General features: G+C 31.8%; 1 protein-coding gene across 2 annotated transcripts in view; it reads right to left on the bottom strand.

Moving 5' to 3' along the window:
* The window catches only part of Cwc27 (CWC27 spliceosome associated cyclophilin), a 209,961-nt gene that overhangs the window by 177,931 nt on the left and 8,029 nt on the right, over positions 1-24,001 (bottom strand). For both annotated transcript variants that reach the window (XM_015482309.2, XM_048806103.1), the window contains exons 3-9: positions 21,401-21,513; positions 18,961-19,104; positions 16,737-16,835; positions 16,006-16,109; positions 14,043-14,112; positions 1,637-1,716; positions 452-485 (exon numbers count right to left, since the gene is read on the bottom strand). In XM_015482309.2, coding sequence (XP_015337795.2) covers positions 452-485; positions 1,637-1,716; positions 14,043-14,112; positions 16,006-16,109; positions 16,737-16,835; positions 18,961-19,104; positions 21,401-21,513 — 644 coding nt within the window. The remainder of the gene's footprint in view (positions 1-451; positions 486-1,636; positions 1,717-14,042; positions 14,113-16,005; positions 16,110-16,736; positions 16,836-18,960; positions 19,105-21,400; positions 21,514-24,001) is intronic.

Raw genomic sequence — 24,001 nt, forward strand, 5'->3', positions numbered from 1 at the left:
AAACAACTGATGCAAGCATTTCCCATATGTCATGTCAGATGCTCACCCATCCACCTTTAAACTATTAACATAATAAACCAAAATTACAACATCTCATTCATGTAATATCACTGAGGAGAAAAATCAGGATAGAAAATCAAATATATGACTCAACTTTTGTAAGAAAACAACACATATATTTGGAAGAAAATATTCTAATATCAAAATATTACAATTTTTATTTTTCAAAATTTTCAATACCTTGCATGTAAAATTATAAAAGTAATATATGTTACTTTTTTTTAGTTCTAGGGATAAAACCCAGGATTTAGTACATGCTAGACAAGCACTCTGCCGCTTAGTTACATCTCCAATTCTATGTTATCTTTTAAAGGAAAAAAATTAATTTTTTGTAAAATGTAAACTTTCTACAAATTGTTCAAGCCATATATGTACTAAAATTAATACTCACATCATCTAAATCTCCTGTTGCATCACCTTTTTCACTACAAAAAATAAGTAAAACAAATAAGTTTTAGCTTCAAAGTGAAACAAATAAAATTATTTAAAAATTAAAAAAATTAGAATAGTTTGCAGGGATTAATGTTCCAAAATTTATTTCATCATAGGAATCTCAAAATGGCACTCTACAGCAGATGATTTTTAATAAAATGAATAAGAGGTATGCTACATTAACAGATAAATGATTCACTGGAATTTTCTTTTCTTTCTTCTTTTTTTTTTTAGAGAGAGAAAGAGAGAATTGTTTTTAATATTAATTTTTTAGTTTTCGGCAGACACAACAGCTTTGTTTGCATATGATGCTGAGGATCGAACCCGGGCCGCACGCATGCCAGGCGAGCGCACTACTGCTTGAGCCACATCCCCAGCCCAGAAATTTTCTTTTTTAAAGCAAAAGCCACCAACGAACTTTTTTTAATGAACAACTAACTGTAGAAAATAATTTTTTTCTATTAACTTGCAGTATTCTGGCTAAAGAAACCTAATTCTTCAAATAAAAGAATGTTAAGAAAAGAACGTTTTGAAATAGGACTTTTGAAAATGAATTAAACTCAATACAATGCTATTTTAGCTCCCCATTTTGAGACACTGGCCCAATAATCATGTGCAATTGTATCTGACACTAAGCAATATCTTTGCAAAAAGAGCCAAGAAAGTAAGACAATTTTCTGTTAATCTCTAAAAGGATGTGAGAATTTACACTCAGTGGTATGGCCCAAAATATGGTGACTTCTTCACACTAACCTTTCAATCTTGATTTGTTTACCCATGACACCAACCAATATAAAAATGTTTCAAATAAAAAGTTAAAAACACAACTTAAACATTAAACTTTCTGAGCAAACAGTTCCAAGTATTCAGATTATTCTAAGATTTAAAAGTTTGAGAATTAATTTTAAATGTAATTAATTCAACAAAGTTAGATACCGAGAAGAGTGAAAATGACTACAGTGCTTCTCTCCATCATGCTAGAAGTTCTTCTCTACCTCCATTATTAAAATGTTTATTTTGGCGGGGAGGAGTTGGGTTTTTAAAAGTTTGACTTATGAGATCTGAGCATTTGCTGACAAAGGAAACAAGAAAATGATCTGAGCCTGAAAATAAGAACTTAGGATCATACCAGCACCAGACTAACCTTTCAACAGCTGGAACAGAACTGAGATGCGGGTCATTCTTAAGCAGGTCATGACTGCTTTTGCTTTTCCCCTTCATGCTCTGGAAAAAAAATGTATAATACCACCATAAGCAGAGAAATAAACAGTCTTGCAAAAGTACAAATATACACAAAATCTAGTACTGACACAATGTGTTTCGCAAAAATAAGTTCCTGATAAGTTTGTCATGGGGCTGGGGTTGAAGCTTAGTTGTAGAGCACTTGTCTAGCATGTGTGAGGCACTGGGTTCAATCCTTAGTACCACATATAAATAAATTAATTAATTAATTAATTAAAGGTCCATGGACAACTAAAAAAAAAAAAGTTCTGTATACATTAAAGCTTTAGAAATAAGAATTTCAAGGCTGGGGTTGTGGCTCAGTGGTAGAGTGGTCACCTAGCATGCTGAGGCACTGAGTTCTATCCTCAGCACCACATAAATGTAAAAGAAAGATATTGTGCCCATTTAAAACTAAAAAATAAATATTAAAAAAAAAAGAAAAAAGAATCCCACCCTTTCATTGACTGAAAATACTATTTTAAAAACATCTTTTCAGGCTTTGGTTGTAGCTCAGTGGTAAAGCGCTTGCTGAGCATGTGTGAGGCACTGAGTTTGATCCTCAGCACCACATATAAATAAATAAAATAGAGGTCCATCAACAACTAAAATAAATATTTAAAAAACAATCTTTTCTTCTGAAAAGTGACACATCATTAAAACCAAGTCTATTAATTACCAATTTTAAGCACTAAATCCCCATCATAATTCACATACAACTAAAATCACTAATTTATTATGACTCATATTAAAACTCAGAAGATCATAAGAATAATCAGAAATAAATACGCACAAGTATTCTTCAAATATACCATCTATAATGCACAGAATTGTATTTTAAAAAATACTCAAGTAACCAGATAAGTACATCCATGAGATACTATTTAATAAATGGAAAACAGATAAATAAAGAACCTCTCAAGTATGGGAATATTCATCAGGAACTAATGTTTTTCAGGTGCTTTAGTTTGAAAGTTCATGTTCTCAATAAATTTACATTTTAGCATAAATAATTAAGAAGAAACATCTATAGGAATAGTTACTACAAGAAGTTACTATAAGAAGTACAACTATAAAATAACTACTACTGTTGTCATTGGTCTTATTTATTCAATTATTTATTTAGGTATTAGGGATTGACCCAAGGAGAGCTTTACCACTGAGCTACATTCTCAGTCCTTTTAATTTTATTTTTTGCTGAGGGCCTTACTACATTGTCAAGGATAGCATGGAACTTGTGATTCTCCTGCTTCAGCCTCCAAATTGCTAGGATATCTGTGCCAGACACTGTGCTATAAACAGTATTTCTATCCCTAACTTCCTCTTTCCTCAAATGAAAGGATAAGAGATGATTATAAGCTATGCTACATAGATGCTTAAGATTAAGTAATTTACTAATGGAAACAAAGTTAGTAAGTGGAAGAGGATCTAAAAAAAAAAATCAGTTCTGTCTGGCAATAATATATAAAAAATTCATGTGTTTCCATTTTTTTTTTTTTTGCTACAGGTCCCTATGGATCCAGAACACTGGCCTTGTTTCAGAGCATACTTTGTGCCTTGAGGTGGAAGCTGCTCACCCTACCCCACAACTAATTAAATAAAAGTGCACAGTAGGAGGTTATAATTGACAGAAAGAATAATTTCTATTTATTCTGAAGAGGAATTTTATGTTGAAAAGTTCATTACAAAATATGTTAACTGCATATTTAAAATGCCTAGATACAGAGAACTGAAAATACCTTTTTCCTTTAAGCCCTCTGTACCACTATTAATTTTGAGAATGGGCTCTTAAATTTGTCAGGTTTTACTCTGAGGTGGACGTATACCTTAAGAAATAACTTCCATGATAAAAATAACAGATTTTTAAATTTCTGCATTAACATAGAATTCCCCACATTTTAAAGATCCAATCAAAACATGTTTAGAGTCCAGTTTTACCAGACAAAATAAAACAAAAAAAAAACTTTCTCAAAGAATTAATCTAAATATACTATTATTTGCAGTTTTAAAAAGATATACAATCTGAGTTAGGTAATTAATTATGTATTTTTAATCCTATAACCTTATATAAAACTAAGAAGTGATAAAAAGAAAAAAAATGTAAAATAATTGCTTGATAATGTTTGTCCAACTATAAAAAATGGAACAAAAGTTTCAAAAAACAGCAAGTGGTATAGTAAAAAGAACACAAAATTAAAAAATGGTAGTTGTTATTTCAAAACCTAATATTCTATAATTCTACAAGTTTTAGTCCATAATCTTTTGCCATTTTTAGAAACAGAATGACTTCATCAGACCTCCAAACATTTCCCTGCAAAATGGGAACAGCAGCCCTGTCTGTTTCACACAAGAGAAAGAGATATATGCAAAAGTGTACAATGAACAAAATGTGACCTAAACTAGAACAAAACCTGAATATCATTTTGTTCAATGCTTTCTATCCCTAAAATTCCTTCCCCCTGTATCTCTGGACATCAGGTTGTCTACATCTACCCTAATAAATATACTCTTATAAATTCTCCCCACTTGACTCCCTCCTCACAATCATAAACACCACAGCCAGAGTTGGCCTCTGACCCTCTACTCCAGCCTCTTGGTTCACAGATCAGAAAATTACAGTTACCCTAATAAAGAGCAGGAGTAAGATTATAATTCAGGTCTCTAAACTCCTGTTTCATTAATGAGCTATACTATTTCACTTATTTGTACATGTTAGTTTACAACTGTTCCTTTAATTGTGGTTATCCATTTTTTTTTAAATGAGATACTGGCAGGTATAGCTTAGTGGTACAGGGCTTGCCTAGCATACACAAACAGCAAAAAAATAAGGGCAGGAGACTTCTTATTGCATTGCTTTTTTAAAAGTGGCTAAGAAAGTTCATTTTAAATGTTCTCATCACAAAAAATGAAAATCATGTGAGGCAAAGCCTATGTTAACTAGCTCAATTTAGCCATTTCACAATGTATGCATATTCTAAGACATCATTTTGTACAGGATAAATATATATCAATTTTATTTGTCAGTTTAGAATAAGTTATTACTTTTTAAATAAAAGGTTCTTGTTTATCTCCCAAAGCGTACTTTAAACAGCTTGAGGGAAAAAGCACAAAACTCTTTTATACTAATTTAAAATAAAACCCAACAACAGGAAGAATCTGTGAACTAACCTGAATAATCATTATCATTTCAAATTTTAATTAGCTTTTTAAATTGAATTAGCACAGAAATATAGAATTAAAAGTAATTTTTTCAGATCTTCCTCTCTCTTGCATCCTGAAGGCAAAGAAAATAAATTTACCCAAAGAGGGTAAAAATGAATTTAAACTTTCTTTTTAATGTCTGTTCTTCCCGAGTCATCTAGTCTGAGTCTCTTATTTATGCCATTGAATAATAATAATTTTAAAGAAAGAACAAGCCCCCCAAAATATTTTTAAATGTTATAAAAGTTGTACAGAGAAAGCTGACTATTTAAAGGGTTTAGCTACTGGAAAAAAAAAATTTAAGTATACAAAGTGAATTCATTGTGAGGAGCTCCACAGAAAACTCAAAACTGTCTGCAAGCAAATCTAAAAATGAACATCAAAAAAAGTAGGAAAATCACATTATTATCTTGAACTTTATACTAAAGAATAAAACAGTAGCAAAACAGAAGGAATTAAATGGAAGAAAGGAAGAAAGAAATAGAAGAAGGAAGAAGGGAGAGATGGAGGGAGAAAGGAAGAAAGACTGAGGATGTGGTTCAGGGAACAACACTGGCCAAGAAGTTAGACCTTGGCTTCAGCCTCTAATTCTGAGTGATGATAATATCATGTGGCAACCTGTCTAGGGCATAGTGTCCAATTGTTTAGCTAATACCAGTCTAGATAATGCTATCAAAATATTTTAAAATGTGATTAACATCTAAATCAGTAAGCTTTGAGATTACTCCCATAATGTAAATGAACCTCATTAATCAACTGAAGGCCTTAAGAAAAAGAAGATTCCCAAAGGAGGAACATTTCTACCTCAAGGCTGCAATATAGAAACCCTGCCTGAGCTTCCAGCCTGTGTATTTTAGACTCATTAATTATTCCTTGTGTCTCCAGTCTGCTGATCTACTCTATATATTTTATATTTGCCAGTTCCCACAATGACATGAGCCAATTACTGTAAACTCATAGATAAATCCTCTCTCCCTCTCCCTCTCTCCCCCATTTCCCTCCTCCCTTTCCCCTCTCCCTCTCCTTCTTCTTCCTCTTAGTTAAAAATAAAGGAATTTTAGAGTCCACTTATTGTATTTTCCCACCTCATCAGAATCTCCTTGACCTAACTATTAACTGGTCACCCATGTCTCTCAGGTAAAAGGATCTCTCTCTCTCTCTCTTTCACTCCCACACACACACACACACACACACACACACAATTATTTCTAAATAGTTACCATTAATGAAAAAATTCTCTAGCTGGAGAAAAAGGTTTATGTGTAATTTCCCACCATCCAACCAACCCTAGTTCTACCTTCTAGAACTATAAATGAACTACAAACAAGTCCTGTTATTAAGATATACTATGTAGAGTTTAATTCAGATAGAGACTGGAAGGCAGAATAATGGCCTCTAAAGATGTTTATATCATAATTCCTGGAACCTGTAAATATTACCTTACATGGCTAAAGAGACTTTGCAGGTATAGCAAAGATTCTGAAATGGAAAAATTATCCTAGATTATCAGAGTGGGTCCAATGTAATGATAAAGGTCCTTATAAGTGAAAGAGAAAGACAAGAGAATCAGTTTCAGGATGATACAATGAGAAAACTTTACCAGTCATTGCTGGATTTAAGGATGGAGGAAGGGGCTATGTCAAGGAATACAGGCAGTGAAGTTGGAAAGGCAGGGGAATAGATCCTCCCAGAGCCTCCTGAAAGAAGGCAGCTCAGTTACACCTATTGCAGATTTCTGACCATCAGAACTGTAAGACAGTTTATTTGTTTTGCTTCAAATTACTAAATTTATGGAAATGTCACCATAGTAATCCAAAACTAATAAAGTAATGCATCTTTTTTAAATCAATAAAATATAAACAACTAGAAAGTTAAGTAAATTAAAGTTGCATATAACTTGGTGTGACAGATATATCTAATAAACTAGACTGTTCAATATTCTGACAACCTCTGTGCCAATGGCAGCAATCTGTATCATGCTAACACAACTCCCAACTTTGGGGGTAAGTTTAATTTCATAGGCTAAAGTAAAATAGGACAAAACATTCTTATTTATTCTCAAAAGCAGTTTATTTGTCTATCAATATAGCCTTTTCTGGGTAAGAAAAAGCTCTTCTACAACTCTGGGTCTGATGTAAAAATCTTAACATGTCAGTGAGAGAAATACTGTGTATTGCTGTGAATATGGAGTAATTTCATCACTGTATCAAAATCTAGTTATTGAGATACTTTTTAATGGACCTATAATTTAACTGGCCTTATGAAAACTACCTTTCTGACTATAAGCACTTACTTAGAAAATATTTTCTAAGATTTACACAAAAATTATACACAAGTATTCATGAATGAATTTTAAAACCCAAACAGACATTTGTATGAAACTACTATTAAAGAAAAACAGTATCATCAAAGGGACCTTCCATATAAAATTCTTCAAATATTTGAAGTCTAAGATCATATTTTCATTTAGTGTTTGCTTCTCCAAGTATATCCTGTCCCTTAAGCATTCTCTATTCAAGTGGTTTTGGGCATTGTTCCCATCCCTTTCACCACCTTCCCTTGTTCAGGATGGATCTAGTTTGTCAATACGTTTCTTAAATATGTATAGAACTGAACAAAATGCTGCAAATGTGATCTAGACAATGCAGAGAATGTTAAATTCCTTACTCCAGATATGTTAATCTTAATAATTCAACTGGGGCTTATTAAACCATATATATTCTGATGATTTTATTGAACTAAAGTATAGAATTTACATGTATACCCAATATAGTTCTACTTACTTTAAAAAAAATAGGCACAGATTGACAACAAAGCACCCATGAGACAGAAATATTCAATTAGTTATAAATCTATCTGACTACACCATCTCCTGGATCACATTTCTTCACGTTATTCACAAGAATACCATGAGAGTCTGACAATGTGTTTTTCTGAATCCAAGATACGATTATTATGGCATCCCTCTATCATGCAATCCTATCAAAAAGGAAATGAAGTCAGTCTGGCAAGTCACTTAACCAGTGTCTTAGTTTCCTCATCTATAAAGAAAGGAAGTTGGACCAGATCCCTTTGTGCTATAAAATTCTATGATTCTAAAGAGATTTTATCAGGTAGTAGAAAGATACTGAAATAAATAAGGGAGGAAAGCTAACCCATGTGGGAGAGACACCTTGTCATGAATAAACAAGTGGGGTGATGGAGTGCCTGTAATCCCACACTGATAATCCACAAACCAGAGAGGACTATCTTATTTCTCCTCTCACATAAAGTAATGCTTCAATTCAGACCTTACCAATTATTAACTTATGATCAGATGGGTTCTGGAATAAAGCTTAACACTAAGGAGTCACTGAAATAAGAAACTTGATAAGCAAATAATAATGAAAACATTATTTTAAAGCCCTTTAGAAATATTTAATTTCATGCAACTACTGAAACTGCAAATTGTTATTAGTGATTCTAAAAGGCATTTACTTGGCTTTGACACTAGTTATTTCACAAATTTAAAGATAGTAAGGCTAAATTTTTAAAAACTACATTGGTTATATTTTCTCAATAGTCAACTAGCTTTCCTTTTTCTTACCAAGCTTTTATATTACCAAAAAGATAAAATGTACTTGAGGCATGCTCACAGTCTGAAGAACTGTACCTAAGCAAAATAAACAAAAAGACACTTCCATTTGAAATCAGTCCAAAATTTATTTCATGCACTCTAGAGCAATTTCCTTTTCTCTAAGCACACAAATTTCAACAATTTTTTGTTGTTCTCTTTTCTCAAACAAAACTACCTGCTTGTCCATTATATAAAGTAGACAAACCAGCTAAATTCTGTAGGCCAGAAATGTTGCAATGTACTAAGACGTACTCACAGAGGAAAATAGGTTGTTGATGGGGCATGATGTCATGTGTATACCCATGCTTCCCAGGGCTGCTCAAACTATTATCAGAGACCCTCAGGAAGGGCAGTACTTCTACTGTGCCAAGCTTTTGGCTTCCAGAGGCTGAGCTGCTCTTCAGCCCTCTGGACTGGTTAGGCATGAGGACTTCAGTGTCTACATAATAATTATAATCATATTAGATATTGTTTTATACTTTTTAGCTGAAAATAAAATACCAACTATAAAATATATTTTATTGTTCTATTTTAAGATATTTGACTTTCAAAGACATTTTTCAAGATTTCATAATGTAGCAAAATAATGATTATCCACCTCCTTATCTCATAATCTTAACTAGTACATATTATTTCTATACTGCAAAAAGAAAAACTGAGACTCAGAAAGACTAGGTTATTCAAAATCACATAGTGTCAGTGGGAAATGAAGCTTCAGTATGGTTTGTATGATCACAAACCAAATCGATTCCAACACACTGTCATTCATTTATGACTCAGAATCTACCTCCAACGAGCTGGTAGCCCACGACTCTATGCAATTAAAAAGGCAGAGAATAAAGTGCATGACGTTAGAGTAGTATAAAATGAGAACACAGTCATATGCTTCTTGTAATGATAATGGGGAGGGGGGGAAAGAGGTTTTTAAAAGGAAAATATAAAGGAATACAAAAAGGCCTAGATTAAATTAGAAAAAGATTAGGAAAAACCTAAAAGACACTTAGAAAAATAGTATATTGGGTGCTTGAAAATAAATATGATTTTGATATCCAGAGGCTGGATGGGACAATTGGACAATTTATATAGTGGAAAGCCCAAAGGCACAAAAGAAGTGGGAGAGAAAGAAGGCACAAATGCAGAATATCGGCTAATCAAATCTGCTACTGCAAAGTTCCTACATTTTCCTGTCATGCATTCCAGGAAAATTCCTTATAAGTCCAGCTTCCCAGGCCCCTTCCTTGGAAATTCTGATTGAGGGGATATGAGATGGGACCTAAGAATCTTGTTTTTTAGAAGGTAGCACAAGTTATTTTATCACCAGAGAAGTTTAAGAAGTGATAGATAAAAGGGCCAAGTTGGTGAAGGAGAGTCCTGAAAAGTAGAGACTTGAAAATAACAGGCCAAGAAATTTAGTCTTATTTTTATAATCAGCAGAGAGCAACAGTAACATATTAAGTTTCAGGAAGGCCACTCTGATAGCTATGAGTGGAAGGAACAGCAGAGCAGTGTGCAGAATAATACAGCAGTTCAGACTAGAGATATGGAGGACCTGAACAAGGACAGTAGCAGATAAAAAAAAAAAATGGATCTGAGATATTGCTTTGGTGAAAACTTGCTAGAATAGTGCAACTAACTGGTAATACAGAGAAAAAGACAAAAGTCGAACTGAATCTAAAGTTCTTTGGAGGATACTGACACGAGGGAATAGAAAGAGGAGTCACAAAACAAAGAAGTATGGGAAGAAAAGATAAGGAAGTAAGCCTTGGCCAGGACTTGGATAACTAGTGACATATTCACATAGAAAGGTATCCAGTAGGCAGCCAGGGAAAAGAAGAATAAACAAGTCTTAAAATATAGATGTGTGGTGATCATTTTATCACACAGCACCCCGCACTCCTGTTAAAGAGTCAAATGAGAGAAATAACAATGACACAATACTAGGATAATGATGCTCCTTTGATAATGAACTGTGGGTTGTAATTTTCTTGGCAGAAAGGAAAGACTTTACATAGTCTTTCTAAACCATTCAAAGTGTTTGTCTCAGTTTGAAGAGTGAAAATATAAAGCAAGCCAGCATTATCTTCGTGGTATTCTCTCACAGTGCAGTCTTAACAGCAAACACAAATTGTTTTTGGAGTATAATTTCTCAAAATAAATCAAATTAAATATATCATTTTTTCTAACTGACACAATAGGAAGCAGCAGAAAGAAGATAAGCTTTGAACATTAACACATGCTGCTGTTACATAGAATCAAACTAATTTCCTAGTGAAGTCAAAGTAATTCTGCTCAAAACTTTCTTTAGACCAGAAATTTAACTTCAAAACAAATATTCATAAAATAACTGCTTTCTTACCCCTGCTTTCCAAGCCTGCTCAACCAATTATTAAGGACCCTATGGGAGTTGGGGAAGGGCAGGTGGTCAGTCACTGTGCTGCACAGTTGCCTTCTACCTCAGGATTCTGTTCTAAGAGTCAAATTTCTCAGCAGCCTTTTAGCCTTTCGGGAGACAGCTTCTGCAGCATTCACATTCAAATCAGAGACTTAAAAAGCTTCAAAAATATAAGTTCAAAATTCTGATTCCATCACTTCCTAATTACATGTTCTTGAACAATTTTAACCCAAGTATTCATTTCTTTATCTATAAATTGGGAATTTAAAAAAGTCTATATGATTTTTACAGAAATTATATAAATAAATATTTAGCACAGTTAGAAGATGGGAAAATAAATCATTATAATGAAGTATAATAAATACTTTGATGGCATAGACAGATTATCACAAAAAGAAGTATTTAGCTCAACCTGAGTGGGAGTTTGGTGAAGGAGATTTCAGTCAGTTTTTTCATTGCTGTGACCAATATACCTAACAAGAACAATTGGAAGAGGAAAAGTTTATTTGCAGGCTCAAGGTTTCAGAGATCTCAGTTCATAGACGGCCGACTCCATTCTTCGAGGCTTGAGGTAAGGCAGGATGTCATGACAGTAGATAGTATGACATAGGAAAGTAGCTGGGAGTATACCACCAGGAATCAGAGAGAGCTCTGCTCAATAAGAAGCAAATATATACCCCCAAAACCTGCCCCTAGGCACCCACCTCCTCCACATCCTCCGGGTCTATAGCTATCACTCAGTTAAATCCTTACAGAGGGATTATTGCACTGATTAGATTAACGAGCTCATAACCTAATCACTTCACCTCTAAACCTTACATTGTCTCAACATGAACTTTTGGGGAATACCCTAATATCTAAACCATAACAAGGAGGGAGGTAGAAATAATTATGAGGTAATAGTGAAGCTAATCTTAAAACAGAAAAATGAGATTAAAAAAAAACCAAAAAGGATAAGAGTGCATACTCCAGATTAACTAAAGGGAAAACAGGGGTGGAGTTACTACTATGAGAAGGCATGGGTGGATGCAAGGCAATTTGACATCTTCAGAAAACATCAATATAAAGGAATACTGGTAATTCCAGGAACTAACATCCATAGTTTTGTCCATTCACATATATACTTAAAAAAACATGGCATATAGTAAATATTTTATTTTGATAAGATGCAAATTTGAATTATGAACAATACAAAACTAGTTCATTGACATCTACAGAAGATAATTCCTGAGATATCAAGTTGGCAGTGATTCATGATATTTATATGGACTAGGAAAAGGTTTTCATGTAAAAATAAATTCAGTTTTTTTAAATTTTTTTATTATTTCCTTTTAGCTATACATATATTAGGGTTTTTTGACATAATTTGACATAATCATACAATCATGGAATATAAACCCTCCTATTCAGACCCCAGTGCTTCCCTCTTCCCCTTCCTTCTCCCTCCCCCAGTTTCTCTCCCTCTATTCTACTGATCTTTCTGCTATTTATTTATGGGTTTTCTTGATGATGAGATTCACTGTGGTATATTCATATACGTACATTCGAAAGTTAAGCCAGAATTCATCCCACAGTTTTTCCCTTTTCCTGTACCTCTTCCTTCCCCCTCAATCCCTTTCCTCTTCTCCACTGATCTCCTATTTTCATGGAAATGAAATTAGTTTTGACATCTAATATGGAGACATTTCCTAAAGCTGCTTAGAATAATGGATAAGAATTCAAAAAAAACATCCACTTTTATCTCCGAGAATTTAGAATGTTGGTATACTGGAGGTAGTAACTGAATCAAGAGTATCTAACAGATTACTTAAAGAAACAGTAAAGATTAACAAAACTTATGAGCTGGGTGTGGTGATACACATTTGTTGTAATCCCAGTGACTTGAGAGGCTGAGGCAGGCAGATCACAAGTTCAAAGCCAGCCTCAGCAACTGAGCAAGGCCCTAATAACTTAGCAAGACCTTGTCTCAAAATAAAAAATTTAAAAAAACTTTTAAAAAAAGGCTGGGGATGTGGCTCAGTGGTTAAGTACCCCTGGGCTCAATCCCTAGTATCAAAGAGAGAGAGAGAGAGAGAGAGAGAAATACCCATTTTAATTTAGTTTTAATGCAAGGAGTATAAATGTGCCCAACATTAAAAATATTTATCTCCCCAAACCATGATCACTAATAAAAGAAGCACAGAGATAAAGAAGAAAAAACAAGGATAAAAAAAAAGATTAAAAAAAATAATAATGTACTTCTAAGTCAATGCTATTATTAGTGTTGGTAAAAAATAGGTGACTATGTCAAGTAACTAAGGCAGTATGAAGTAACTAAGTTATGATTACTATGATAACGATTTTGAATTGAGGCCTCAGTACTAATTTACATTCAAGAAAGGAAGACATAGCAGAACCTTTGGGAGTAAAATCCCTATGAAGGTGATTTTCTTGGGGCACATATACCTGAACCTAATCCAAACAATGGTAAGAGACTGCAGGCCTTTCAGCAATACCTTTTGTGATAAAAGTGGGTTAAAAGAAAACCACAGTTAGAAGCCTGAAAGGATTGGTGAAATAAAAGGCCAAGAGACAACATACAAAGACACAGATTTTATAGTTGGACCTGAGTTCAATTTCCAGCTACTTACGACTTATGTGATTTTGAGCAAATTATAACCTAAAATGAGGTAATAATAACACCTTTCAAAAGGCTTGGATGAGAATTAATGAAGCAAACAAAATATATGCAAGTAACACTGATATGAAAATGAGTTGGCCTGTGACTATTATAAAAATAGTAATAATCATTATCATCTAGCAAACCAAACAAGTAGAAATTAAAATCTGAATCACAAAGTTGAACAATTCAAAAGTCTTCAGGTCTAGTTTTAACTGATAGAAAAATGCCAATATTAAAAATAAAGAAAAAATTCAACAATTTTAAGAAGGCAAATCAATTCAAAAGTTATTTTACTGACCACCAATTATTTTACAAAGCATTCAAGGTAAATTGACTTGAGTGTGTACCATGTAAAACGTACTGTTCCAAGTACAGAAGAAGCAGGAGATATAAAAATGATGAAGAAGTACATTCTGATCTCTTTTGTAATTCAGATGAAAGGACAAATTAGAAATTACCTGACTAACTCGATTTACTTCCTCCTCTTCTTCCTCAGCTTCTTCTCCAAATGAAAGTAAACTAAAATTTCTAGTCAAAAAAGAAAAGAATAAAAGAGAGAAAATTAGAAAAAGTTAAAACTCATAAACATCCTATTTTTAAAGTAATAGGACAGAATCTGCAAGAAAAAATACATTTTTTAAAAGAACAGAGTATTATTTAGTCTTCAGCAGAAGTATCCTAAGCATCTATAATTTTCAGTAAAGGCTTTTGGACTCAGACCATTGATATTACATATATAAAACTAATGACCAAAAACCTGAACATTACCATATGTACTGAGTGAAGTATAACAGAAATAAATTTTTGATGTTTATCAAAACTAGTAGCAAAATGAAGATTTCTGAAAAACTAATAAATCTACGGACCTGAGAGCACTATAAAGTAGCAATTATTCTTGTATTTGGCAAAATATATCTTAATATTTTAAAATTAATCAGAAACATAAAATTGTCAGATTATATATACATATATATGTATATATGTGTGTGTTGTCTGTGTATGTATGTCCAAGGGGAGAAAAAAACTGTTTTTCTACTCTGATCCTTCACATTAAAATCTAGATGTAAGTAATGACAACAATATCATCCTAACATTATATGCTATGAATAAAAACAAAACACTATAAAACACACAAAAAAACCTTTTGAGATTGTTGTCAAGGTAATTATAGTGCTGAAAGACTATATATAAATATAGTGACAATGACCTTTCATCCAGAGATAAATTAGTCAAAATAAAAGAATCAAAGAACAAAGAAAATCCAATATATAGCAATGAAAAAAGTTACACTGCCACAAAGTCTCAACTGCTTATTAAAGTGCCTAGTCCTGTCTGAGAGTTTATAGAAGCAATTTAGTTTACTTTATTTTGTAGGATATCAAGGAAAGAAACTAACGTGTACTGAACACCTATAGGGTATCTTCACATAGACCTTTCCATTTAATCTTCTTAACAACCAGATGTTATAGTTATGATAAGCACCATTTTTACATGATGAGATAACTGAAGCTTACAAAGATTAATAAACTTCAATTCTTATCAACTGTGTTTGATGGGATTAAACATAGAGTTGTCTGAATCTAACATTCCTAAGTACAATAAAATCTCTAAAAAGAATGTTATAATTCAGTAAAGGAGTAGGTTGAAATTTAATTCTGCAGTATCTACTTTAATAAAACAGATAATAATGTAAAGAATATTAACACAAACTATTGAAATTTGTTTTTTAAAAAAAAATTACTTTTGGAGAGACTGTCTTCAATAAATAATCTAGAATACTGAATCTAGAATAGTATTTTTAAAATCAATGGATGTGTAACTGATGTGATTCTGCAATCTGTATATGGGGTAAAAATGGTAGTTCATAACCCACTTGAATCAAAGTGTGAAATATGATATATCAAGAAATTTGTAATGTTTTGAACAACCAACAATAAAAAATTAAAAAAAAACATTTATAAAAAGATTATTTTTAAGAATATCTAAAAAAGGAGTCAAAAAGTTAAAGATATTATACAATCATGTAATAAGATTACAAATATTTTTTATATTATTCTTTATACTCTCCAAATTCTTTATACTAAGTAAGCATATATTAACTTAAAAGAAAGCAAAACTGTTTCTCAAATAATTTATATAAATAATTGGTATAGAGAACGCAAGGCACTTATGTATTTATTAACACAGATTTTATGTGGACATCTGAAATGATACATTTTTAGTTTAAGTTAAAGTTATATAATGTACTTAAATACAAGAAATCCCCATTTAAAAAAAGCCATAGACTTATATTATGATACCTCCCTGGTTCAAACGGGTCTTTCCTTTGCTAGTCAACAATTAGTTTAAAAGGAAATAGAAAAACTAAATAAATTAGTGTTGCTTTTCCCAGTTGAAGAAAAATGTTTCTACTATGATTACTTTGTGCCTTTGGGTTTCAATTTCTTTACTTCTTCTTCTGGTTTCTCTTTTTTGGGCTTTTTAATTTCCCTTGGAATGATGTCATCAAAAGGATTAAACAAAACCTATGAAAAGAAATATGTTGAAAACATTATTCTATTTTTTAAACTTCACTCAAAAAACACAATATTTAATTGCATCAAAAGTGTCCATATTTCCCCCCATAAATATTATTAGCATAGTGATAGATCTACTACTTGAAGTACTTAAACTTATATGGTCTCACTGGATTCTTCCAAGAAACCTATGTGCTATTAAGTAAAGGATATTCTGTCTTATCTCTATTTCACAAAAGGAAAAATACTTAGGAAAATGTAAATGACACACAGTAAGAGAAACAAAATCAGACATTTTGACTCCAAATCAAATGCTTTTAAGGGCCTTGTTCCCTTCATAAAAAATAACTCTTTAACTATGAAGTCATTTCTTTAGGCTAAAATAAATCTAACTCCTCCAACTTTCCAACATGAGTTGAGTTTTTCATTCATTGGACTATCATATAAAGTTTCATCTTGAATTCAAAACCTTTACTTTTTTACTTTAAAAAATTCTTAAATCATAAATTGTGCCTAAATACATAAGTGAATCATTGTATTTAGTACAAAACCATCATCTAATAGTTTAAACAGAGTAAGTCAACTCCTCTTAAATGGCAATTGAAGTCCCATATCTCATAATAATCATGCTCCTACCTCACAACTTTTGATTTTGTGTGGATTACGTGGTCTTTCGTCATCATCAATGTCTACTTCTGTGAGTCGCAGCATGTTATATACCGTGTCCCCTGTAACCTAATATAAATATAAAGTGTAATTACAAATATATTTATTTATCCTTTGAATTAAGGGACTTTTGTAAATAGTTAAAAGAGAATTTCAGAGGCTGGAATTATAGCTCAGTGGTAGAGCACTTGCCTAACATGTGTGAGGCACTGGGTTTAATCCTTAGCACCACATAAAAATAAATAAATAAAACAAAAGTACTGTGTCCATATACTATTAAAAATATACATACATACATAAAAAAATAATTTCATATTATTCCATAAGAATATATGTATTAAACATAATGCAAATAAGGTGACTTCATTTTAACGGAGAAAAGCACAGATGGGTTCAATCTCTCGCTAGGCTTTTTGATAAATTTCCAATATGTACTTAGTACCATCTTTTACTAAAATTAAAAATGTAATGCCAATTACCATCTTATTGAATGACAACTTTTCAAACATCATACACAAAATTAGATTTTTAGAGTAAGAGGGTAAGTAAGTAATAACAATGTGATAAACATTTTGCAGACACCTCAGTCAATCCACATAAACAGCTAACTAATAATAACAATCATTATTTTTCTTCTATATTTAAAAAAACCGAGACTCAAAGAGGTTATAGAGTCAACAGTAGTGGCTTTTCCAACTTATAACCACTTTGCTAAATTTTTTCACTAATGTATAAATTATATAGTACCATTTGTAAAAGATAGTACAAATGTAACTTAAATATCATTTTATTATACACTCTTTTAAAAAGCTTTTTAGTTATACATGGACACAATATCTTTATTTTGTTTGTTTATTTATTTATTTATTTATTTTTAAGAATTTTTTTTAGTTGTATATAGACACAATGCCTTTATTTTATTTATTTATGTTTTTATGTGGTGCTGAGGATCAAATCCAGTGCCTCACACATGCTAGGCAAGCACTCTACCACTAAGCCACAACCCCAGCCTGGTTTATTCAATTTTTATGTGGTGCTGGATCAAACCCAATGCTTCACATGTGTGAGGCAAATGTTCTGCCACTGATCTATAATCCCAGCCTCTATTACACTCTTTTTTTGTAAAAAATAATATGGAGGAAAAACCTATGGTCATTAGAAAACCTGAGATGGGAGTGTCTTAAAAGAATAGGCTAATGTATATTTTCTAAACATGGTGTTAAAAATTAGACAATAGGGGCTGGGGATATAGCTCAGTTGGTAGAATGCTTGCTTGCCTCACATGCATAAGGCCCTGGGTTCAATCTCTAGCACCAAAAAAAAAAAAAAAAAAAAAGACAACTAATTACATTTCATGATTTTAATGTGATTCCTTTAATTCAACATTTCCCAAGATATAAAAATGAGTTTTTCAATTGTATTGTTTGTTTTTTCCTCTTTTATCATCACAAAATCCAGTTTTGCCTAGGATCTGAGAAAACAATTCTTACTCAACCAGTACAGGGGGCTGATAAGCTAGAGGTATCTAATAGGTCTAAAAATTAAAATATATAAGAATATATTTATGAAAAGATAGAAGAAAACTTTCAGGATCCCTATTTATTGGGAATTATTGAAAATTCTATGGAAAGGATATGCCCTGAAAGGCATTAAATGTGAGCAGAATTAAATTAGTACTATCCAAAGTAACATTTCCAATAAAAGCTTTCAATGTCAACTTCTATTTTAAACTAAAGGGAATTAATAAAATTACCATTAATAAAGTAAACTTTAAACTAGTGTTATGTGACTTTTTTTTTCAGTGCTGGGGATAGAACTCAGGCCCTTCACACACATGCTTGTTAAGCACTCTACCACTGAGTCACACCCTCAGCCCCTAAGTATCTTTCTAAAAATGTAAAAAACATCATTGCTGAATGGTATGGTAGCTGATACCATTAGTATGATTTTTAAGGACAGAAAACATTAAATTCATAACAAACAACTGACTTGAAACATGATAAAGAATTCACAAGTCTTTTAAAGTTCATTATAATAGGAACATATTCCATCATTTTTTAAAATAATAAATCAATTCAAGGGATATTTTCATGAAGGCAGCTGTTAGATAAATTCATCATATCTGTCACAGAAGCCTAAAGAATCACATAAAACCAAAAACCAAATCACAGGTTTAGGACAACAGGACACAAACCTTTCCAAAGATGGTATGCTTATTATTAAGTTCATCTGCTCGACCCAGTGTAAAGAAAAACTGGCTGCCATTATCATGAGGACCAGCATTTGCCATGGCAACCAGTCCTCTCCGATTAAAACGCAACCGTGAGTGAAATTCATCCTGAAGCATAAAAAAACAATTCAGTGAATGTTCTCAGTTACAAGATACTTCATTTCATATTCAATCATTATGCAGCTAACCAGCAAGGTCCCACATAATGTCTAATAAAAAATTGCGAAAGTTTTATTTAACTGATTTTCAAGTATAATCAAATCCAAAATTTACTATTCAGTACTCTTAAACTTGAATTCACTAGCCTGTGTCTTCTAAATATACTCAGCCATAAATATAGCTTATTTTGTGGAAAGTTGCATACGTACTCATAGAGCAAAGAACTCATTCAAAGGGGAATAGATTTCTAAGATTCATTTCCTTATTTTCATAGTCAAAATCATCAAAACTTTTAAAACCTATTATTTCTCCAAGGAATTCAGCTTTGAACCATTGTGAAGTCTTCAACTATTGCTCCTCCTAAACTCTTTTAAATGTCAAGAAATAATCCTTTCTTCTTCTTCTTCTTCTTCTTTTTTTTTGATTCAAAGAACCTACCAGGATAGTGCTAACGTGATTTGACACAATCCTAAGTTAAATATTCTCTTACCTGGTACTGAACTCATTTGCCAGTTTTCAAAATAGCAGGTAAAAGCCTTTCTAAAGTGGTTTTCTTGTTTTTATAGGACTACTTAACAGATTCCTTAGTCTCTGAGTTAACATAATTTGCATCCAGACCTGATACTGGAATCATATGTTATATAGCATGTTATGTAATCAATACTTGTCATAAAAGAAGTAATGAATAATTCTTAAGAGATCTGAACTCAATGCATCATAACTCTGAATAATGTGTTTAAAATGACCTAACTGAAAATAACAAAACAAAGATTTCAAGTTAGGAAAGAACTGTCAAAAAGAGCTATTCTGTTACACCAAATAATAGAATAAAGGAATGCTTCCTACAAAAATGTAGGCTCTAAAACCATGAGATTTCACTTTAGTTAAATATAAAATAGTCTTAACAATTACATCTGAGTTTTTTCTAATAACCATTCACATTTTCTAAGATCATTATCTAGAAATTAAAGCAAAATTTTAACTATTTTTCTTAAGAATCATACATCAGACTATGATCCAGTAAAAGATGAAAGGAGACTCCAGATACTCTATCCCATTAGAACAAACACAAAGTTCTTTAAAAATTCCCCTATTTAAGAACTATTAATTTTTACTCACCCAAAGGAATTAATGTTGGTACCATCAGACTAATAACAAACACAATTTTTAGCTTTTTACTTAAACTCTCTACTGTTCCTTACTTTGTTTTCTTTTGCGATACTGGGAATCGATCCCAGCACCTTGCACATGCTAAGCAAGCACTCTACCAATGTGCTATTCCCCTGGCCTCTTAATTTCTTTAGTATGATATTCTTTTTCTTTTTAGATCTGTGTTGGAAATTAAGAAATTTCTCACTTACTCTTAACTAATATACCTTTTTTATAAAGCTTTCTTATGTTGCTTCTTCTATTCTCCTTGTGGTTTCCTATTGTGGCATGCATTCTGTGTTAGAGACTATTGTGTATAATTGAAAATAAACTTTGCTAAGTGAGACTGAATTGTATTCCCTCAAAAATTTTACATTGAAGCCCTAATCCCCAATATGACTACATTTGGGTCTGGTAGGAGGCAATAAAGGTTAGATGAGGTCATAAGGATGAGTCCCTAACCCAACAGGGTTCATGTCCTTACAAGAAGAGGAATAAGACACCAAAGTTCATTCTCTCTGCCCTCTGTGAGACCTCAGAGTAGGAAAGCCAAATACAAACCAGGGAAAGACCTCACCAGGATCCAAATTGCCAGACATAATGATCTTGGACTTCCCAGCCCCCACAGAACCATCAGAAATAAACTTTTGTTGTTTAAGTCACGCAGTGTGTGGTATTTGGTTATAGCAGCCTAAGCAAACAACTCTAAGATTCCAAAGGATTTAAGTAAATTGTTTCAAAATAAAATAGCATATGCAATATTCTAAAAATGCTTTATATTTATAGAGATGCAAAGATTAGAAAAAGTCAGACATCAGAAAATATGCTATATGGTCTTTTTTATGAATCACATTATTTTCACTACCATCTTTAGTTCTACCTGTACTCAATCTAACATAAAACGCTTGCAATAAGACAACTTAGAAAGAATATTTGGTAGGGTAAGTGTTGCTCTTATCCTTGTATAATTCTAAATGACAGTTGGTTTTGTATACTAATGTGAAATGATTTTTCTTCTTGTGGAGCACAATCATTTTCAGTTAAACAATCCAAGCTGACTTGCAAAATAATAATGATAATAGTAATTCAGTCTTACTTTGAATGGGGCTCCATAGATAGACTCTCCACCAGTCCCTGTGCCGGTAGGATCTCCCCCTTGGACTATAAAACCAGGTACAACTCTATGAAAAATGGTGTTGTCATAATAAGCTGAAAAAAAAGTTTTAAAATAAATTATCAATTTCTAAAATTAAGTGTTATCTATGGTTATCAGAATTAATATGTCACCAGAATCACAAGATTTATTTTCAAGAATGTTAAATAGGTTTCCAAATCAAAACTGTTTTTTTCTCTACTTCTTATAAAGTATTTACTTTCAAAACAGCACATGCTTCAACAGAAACCGTGGGTAGTGGTTGTTTTCTTTTTATTTCCAAGATTCTCTCAATCTCTGGATTATTGTTTTCAGAATAAAAATCAGAGAAATAGAGCTCACGTGCAAACACGCTATTGTCCCAAGTCAACACATTTAAAAAGCAGGATATTTAAGACTCATATATATATTACAGCGGAGGGAAGGGGGAGACGAAAGAGGTCGTTGTTAACCTATGTCTTCAAATTTTAAATTATGTCATCCTATTCTTTTTCCTTACTTCCTATGAAGTCTTTCATGATGTCAGCTTTTTCTTTTAAGGTTTTCTTTATAATTTTCCCAATCATATTCTTGTGGAATGCATAAAATTTTATAACATCATATATAAATGAGTATAAATTTTCTAGAATCTTTACACCATAATTTTGTGTTATATCATGGTTGGCATTCCAATTTCCACAAATTTTTTATATCTACTATTTCTACTTCCCTATAACTTATTAATAATTGCTGTTGAACTATGAATTTAAAGTTGTTCCGGAAGCAAACCATGTGTTATATAGATTTTGCAGTTTTCAGTTTATTTTACTCTTATATTTATGCATCATATTCATAAGTTTTTTGAATAAAGAAGCTTTATTAGTTCATTACATATACTCATAATATCCTCCTGAATGCTATCTACTATTGAAAAAACAAAGTTAAATGAATCTCAAATACGAAACAGAGTTCCTATGTTTCCACTGTAATTCTACTATTTCTCATTACAGTTTTTATTTCTGGCTGTCCAATGGTTTTATGATATGTCTTGACTAATTTACATTTCCAGTCCAAATACATACAGGAATTTATATTTGCATTTTAATATCAGCTTTCTGTATTTTTTCTAATAGAATTGTGTTTTGTGTTTAATTTTGCATATTGTTGTCACTGATAACTTTTTTATATCTAAAGTTCATTTGTGATGAGTCTGCCCTATTTACTTTAGCCTCTCCAGTATTTTTTTAAACATATATTTTAGTTTAATTAAAAAAACTTTTATAACTTGTGGCATGTTAATGTACACATTTATATTTTTCACTTCTAAAGAATGAATAAACTACTGTTAATGGAAGTAGAGGATAAAAATAACTGAAGGATATATCACGAAGAGACAAGGCAAAATATTGGCATAAATATTATGGGCATGAATTAATTTTATTCCTTCCTCGCACTTCAGATAACTAATGAAATTATAAAAGGTACTCATTATAATACATTTTTGACCTGACAATTTATTAAAAATTACACTCATCATAAATGTTCACCTAACTATACTACAAAGACCTAAAATCCAAGATTTAGTTTGTATAATAGTAGATCTTTTGTTTTTGGAAAGGCTGTGATCTTCCCTTTAACTATTTTACATTAAACAATGCTCTCTCTCTCTCTCTCTCTCTCTCTCTCTATATATATATATATATATATATATATAGTATATATATATATATATATGTAGTATATATATATGTAGTATATATATGTAGTATATATATGTATGTAGTATATATATATGTATGTAGTATATATATATATGTAGTATATATATATATGTAGTATATATATATGTAGTATTGATTTGAGTGTTATAAGATCAAGGAATCAAAGACTTGAAAGAATCTAACTGGGGTTTTCTGAATTATATTTTTAAAACCTTGACTTTACTCATTTGTGAGTATCTTTTTCAAATCATTCTTCTCAGCCTTCTTGTTAGCCTTTCCAATAACAATTCAATCTTTTATCTGCTAAATTAGGAGAATTACTCTGATTATTTTTCTTACTATTTTTCTATTCTTTTTTCTTTCTTCTTGTATTCTTATAAATTGAGAATGATTTTTTTGGTTGCCATAATTGAGCTTCCTCATCATCCAACTTACCAACCTCATTATTTTTCTTCATTGTTATTTTATATCCAGATATTTTCTGTTTCTTCCATTTACCTGGATATGATTTGCAATTTACCATTCATTCTTTCTAATGTTTTTGTAATTTAACTCTCCTCCTGTAAAATTTGAGCTTTTTATACTTCAAAACTTCTTACCAGAAGCAAGTCTGACTTTTTTGTGTCTCATGTGCTTCTTAGCTTTGTTGACAGTTATTTGAGGCCTCTCTAACTAAACTACCTGTCTGACTCTATTTCCTTCCTGCCTGCCATAACAATTATTAATAATGGTTTTTGCAGACATCTTCTTTCTCTTCTCTCTCTCTTTGTCTTTTTTGTTTTAATTTTATTTCTTAAATCTTCTCCTGGTATTTATCTATTTGGAGAGTTCTCATTATCCCATA

The sequence above is a fragment of the Marmota marmota genome, unplaced genomic scaffold (assembly GCF_001458135.2).
Source record: "Marmota marmota marmota unplaced genomic scaffold, marMar, whole genome shotgun sequence".
Taxonomy (NCBI): domain Eukaryota; kingdom Metazoa; phylum Chordata; class Mammalia; order Rodentia; family Sciuridae; genus Marmota; species Marmota marmota.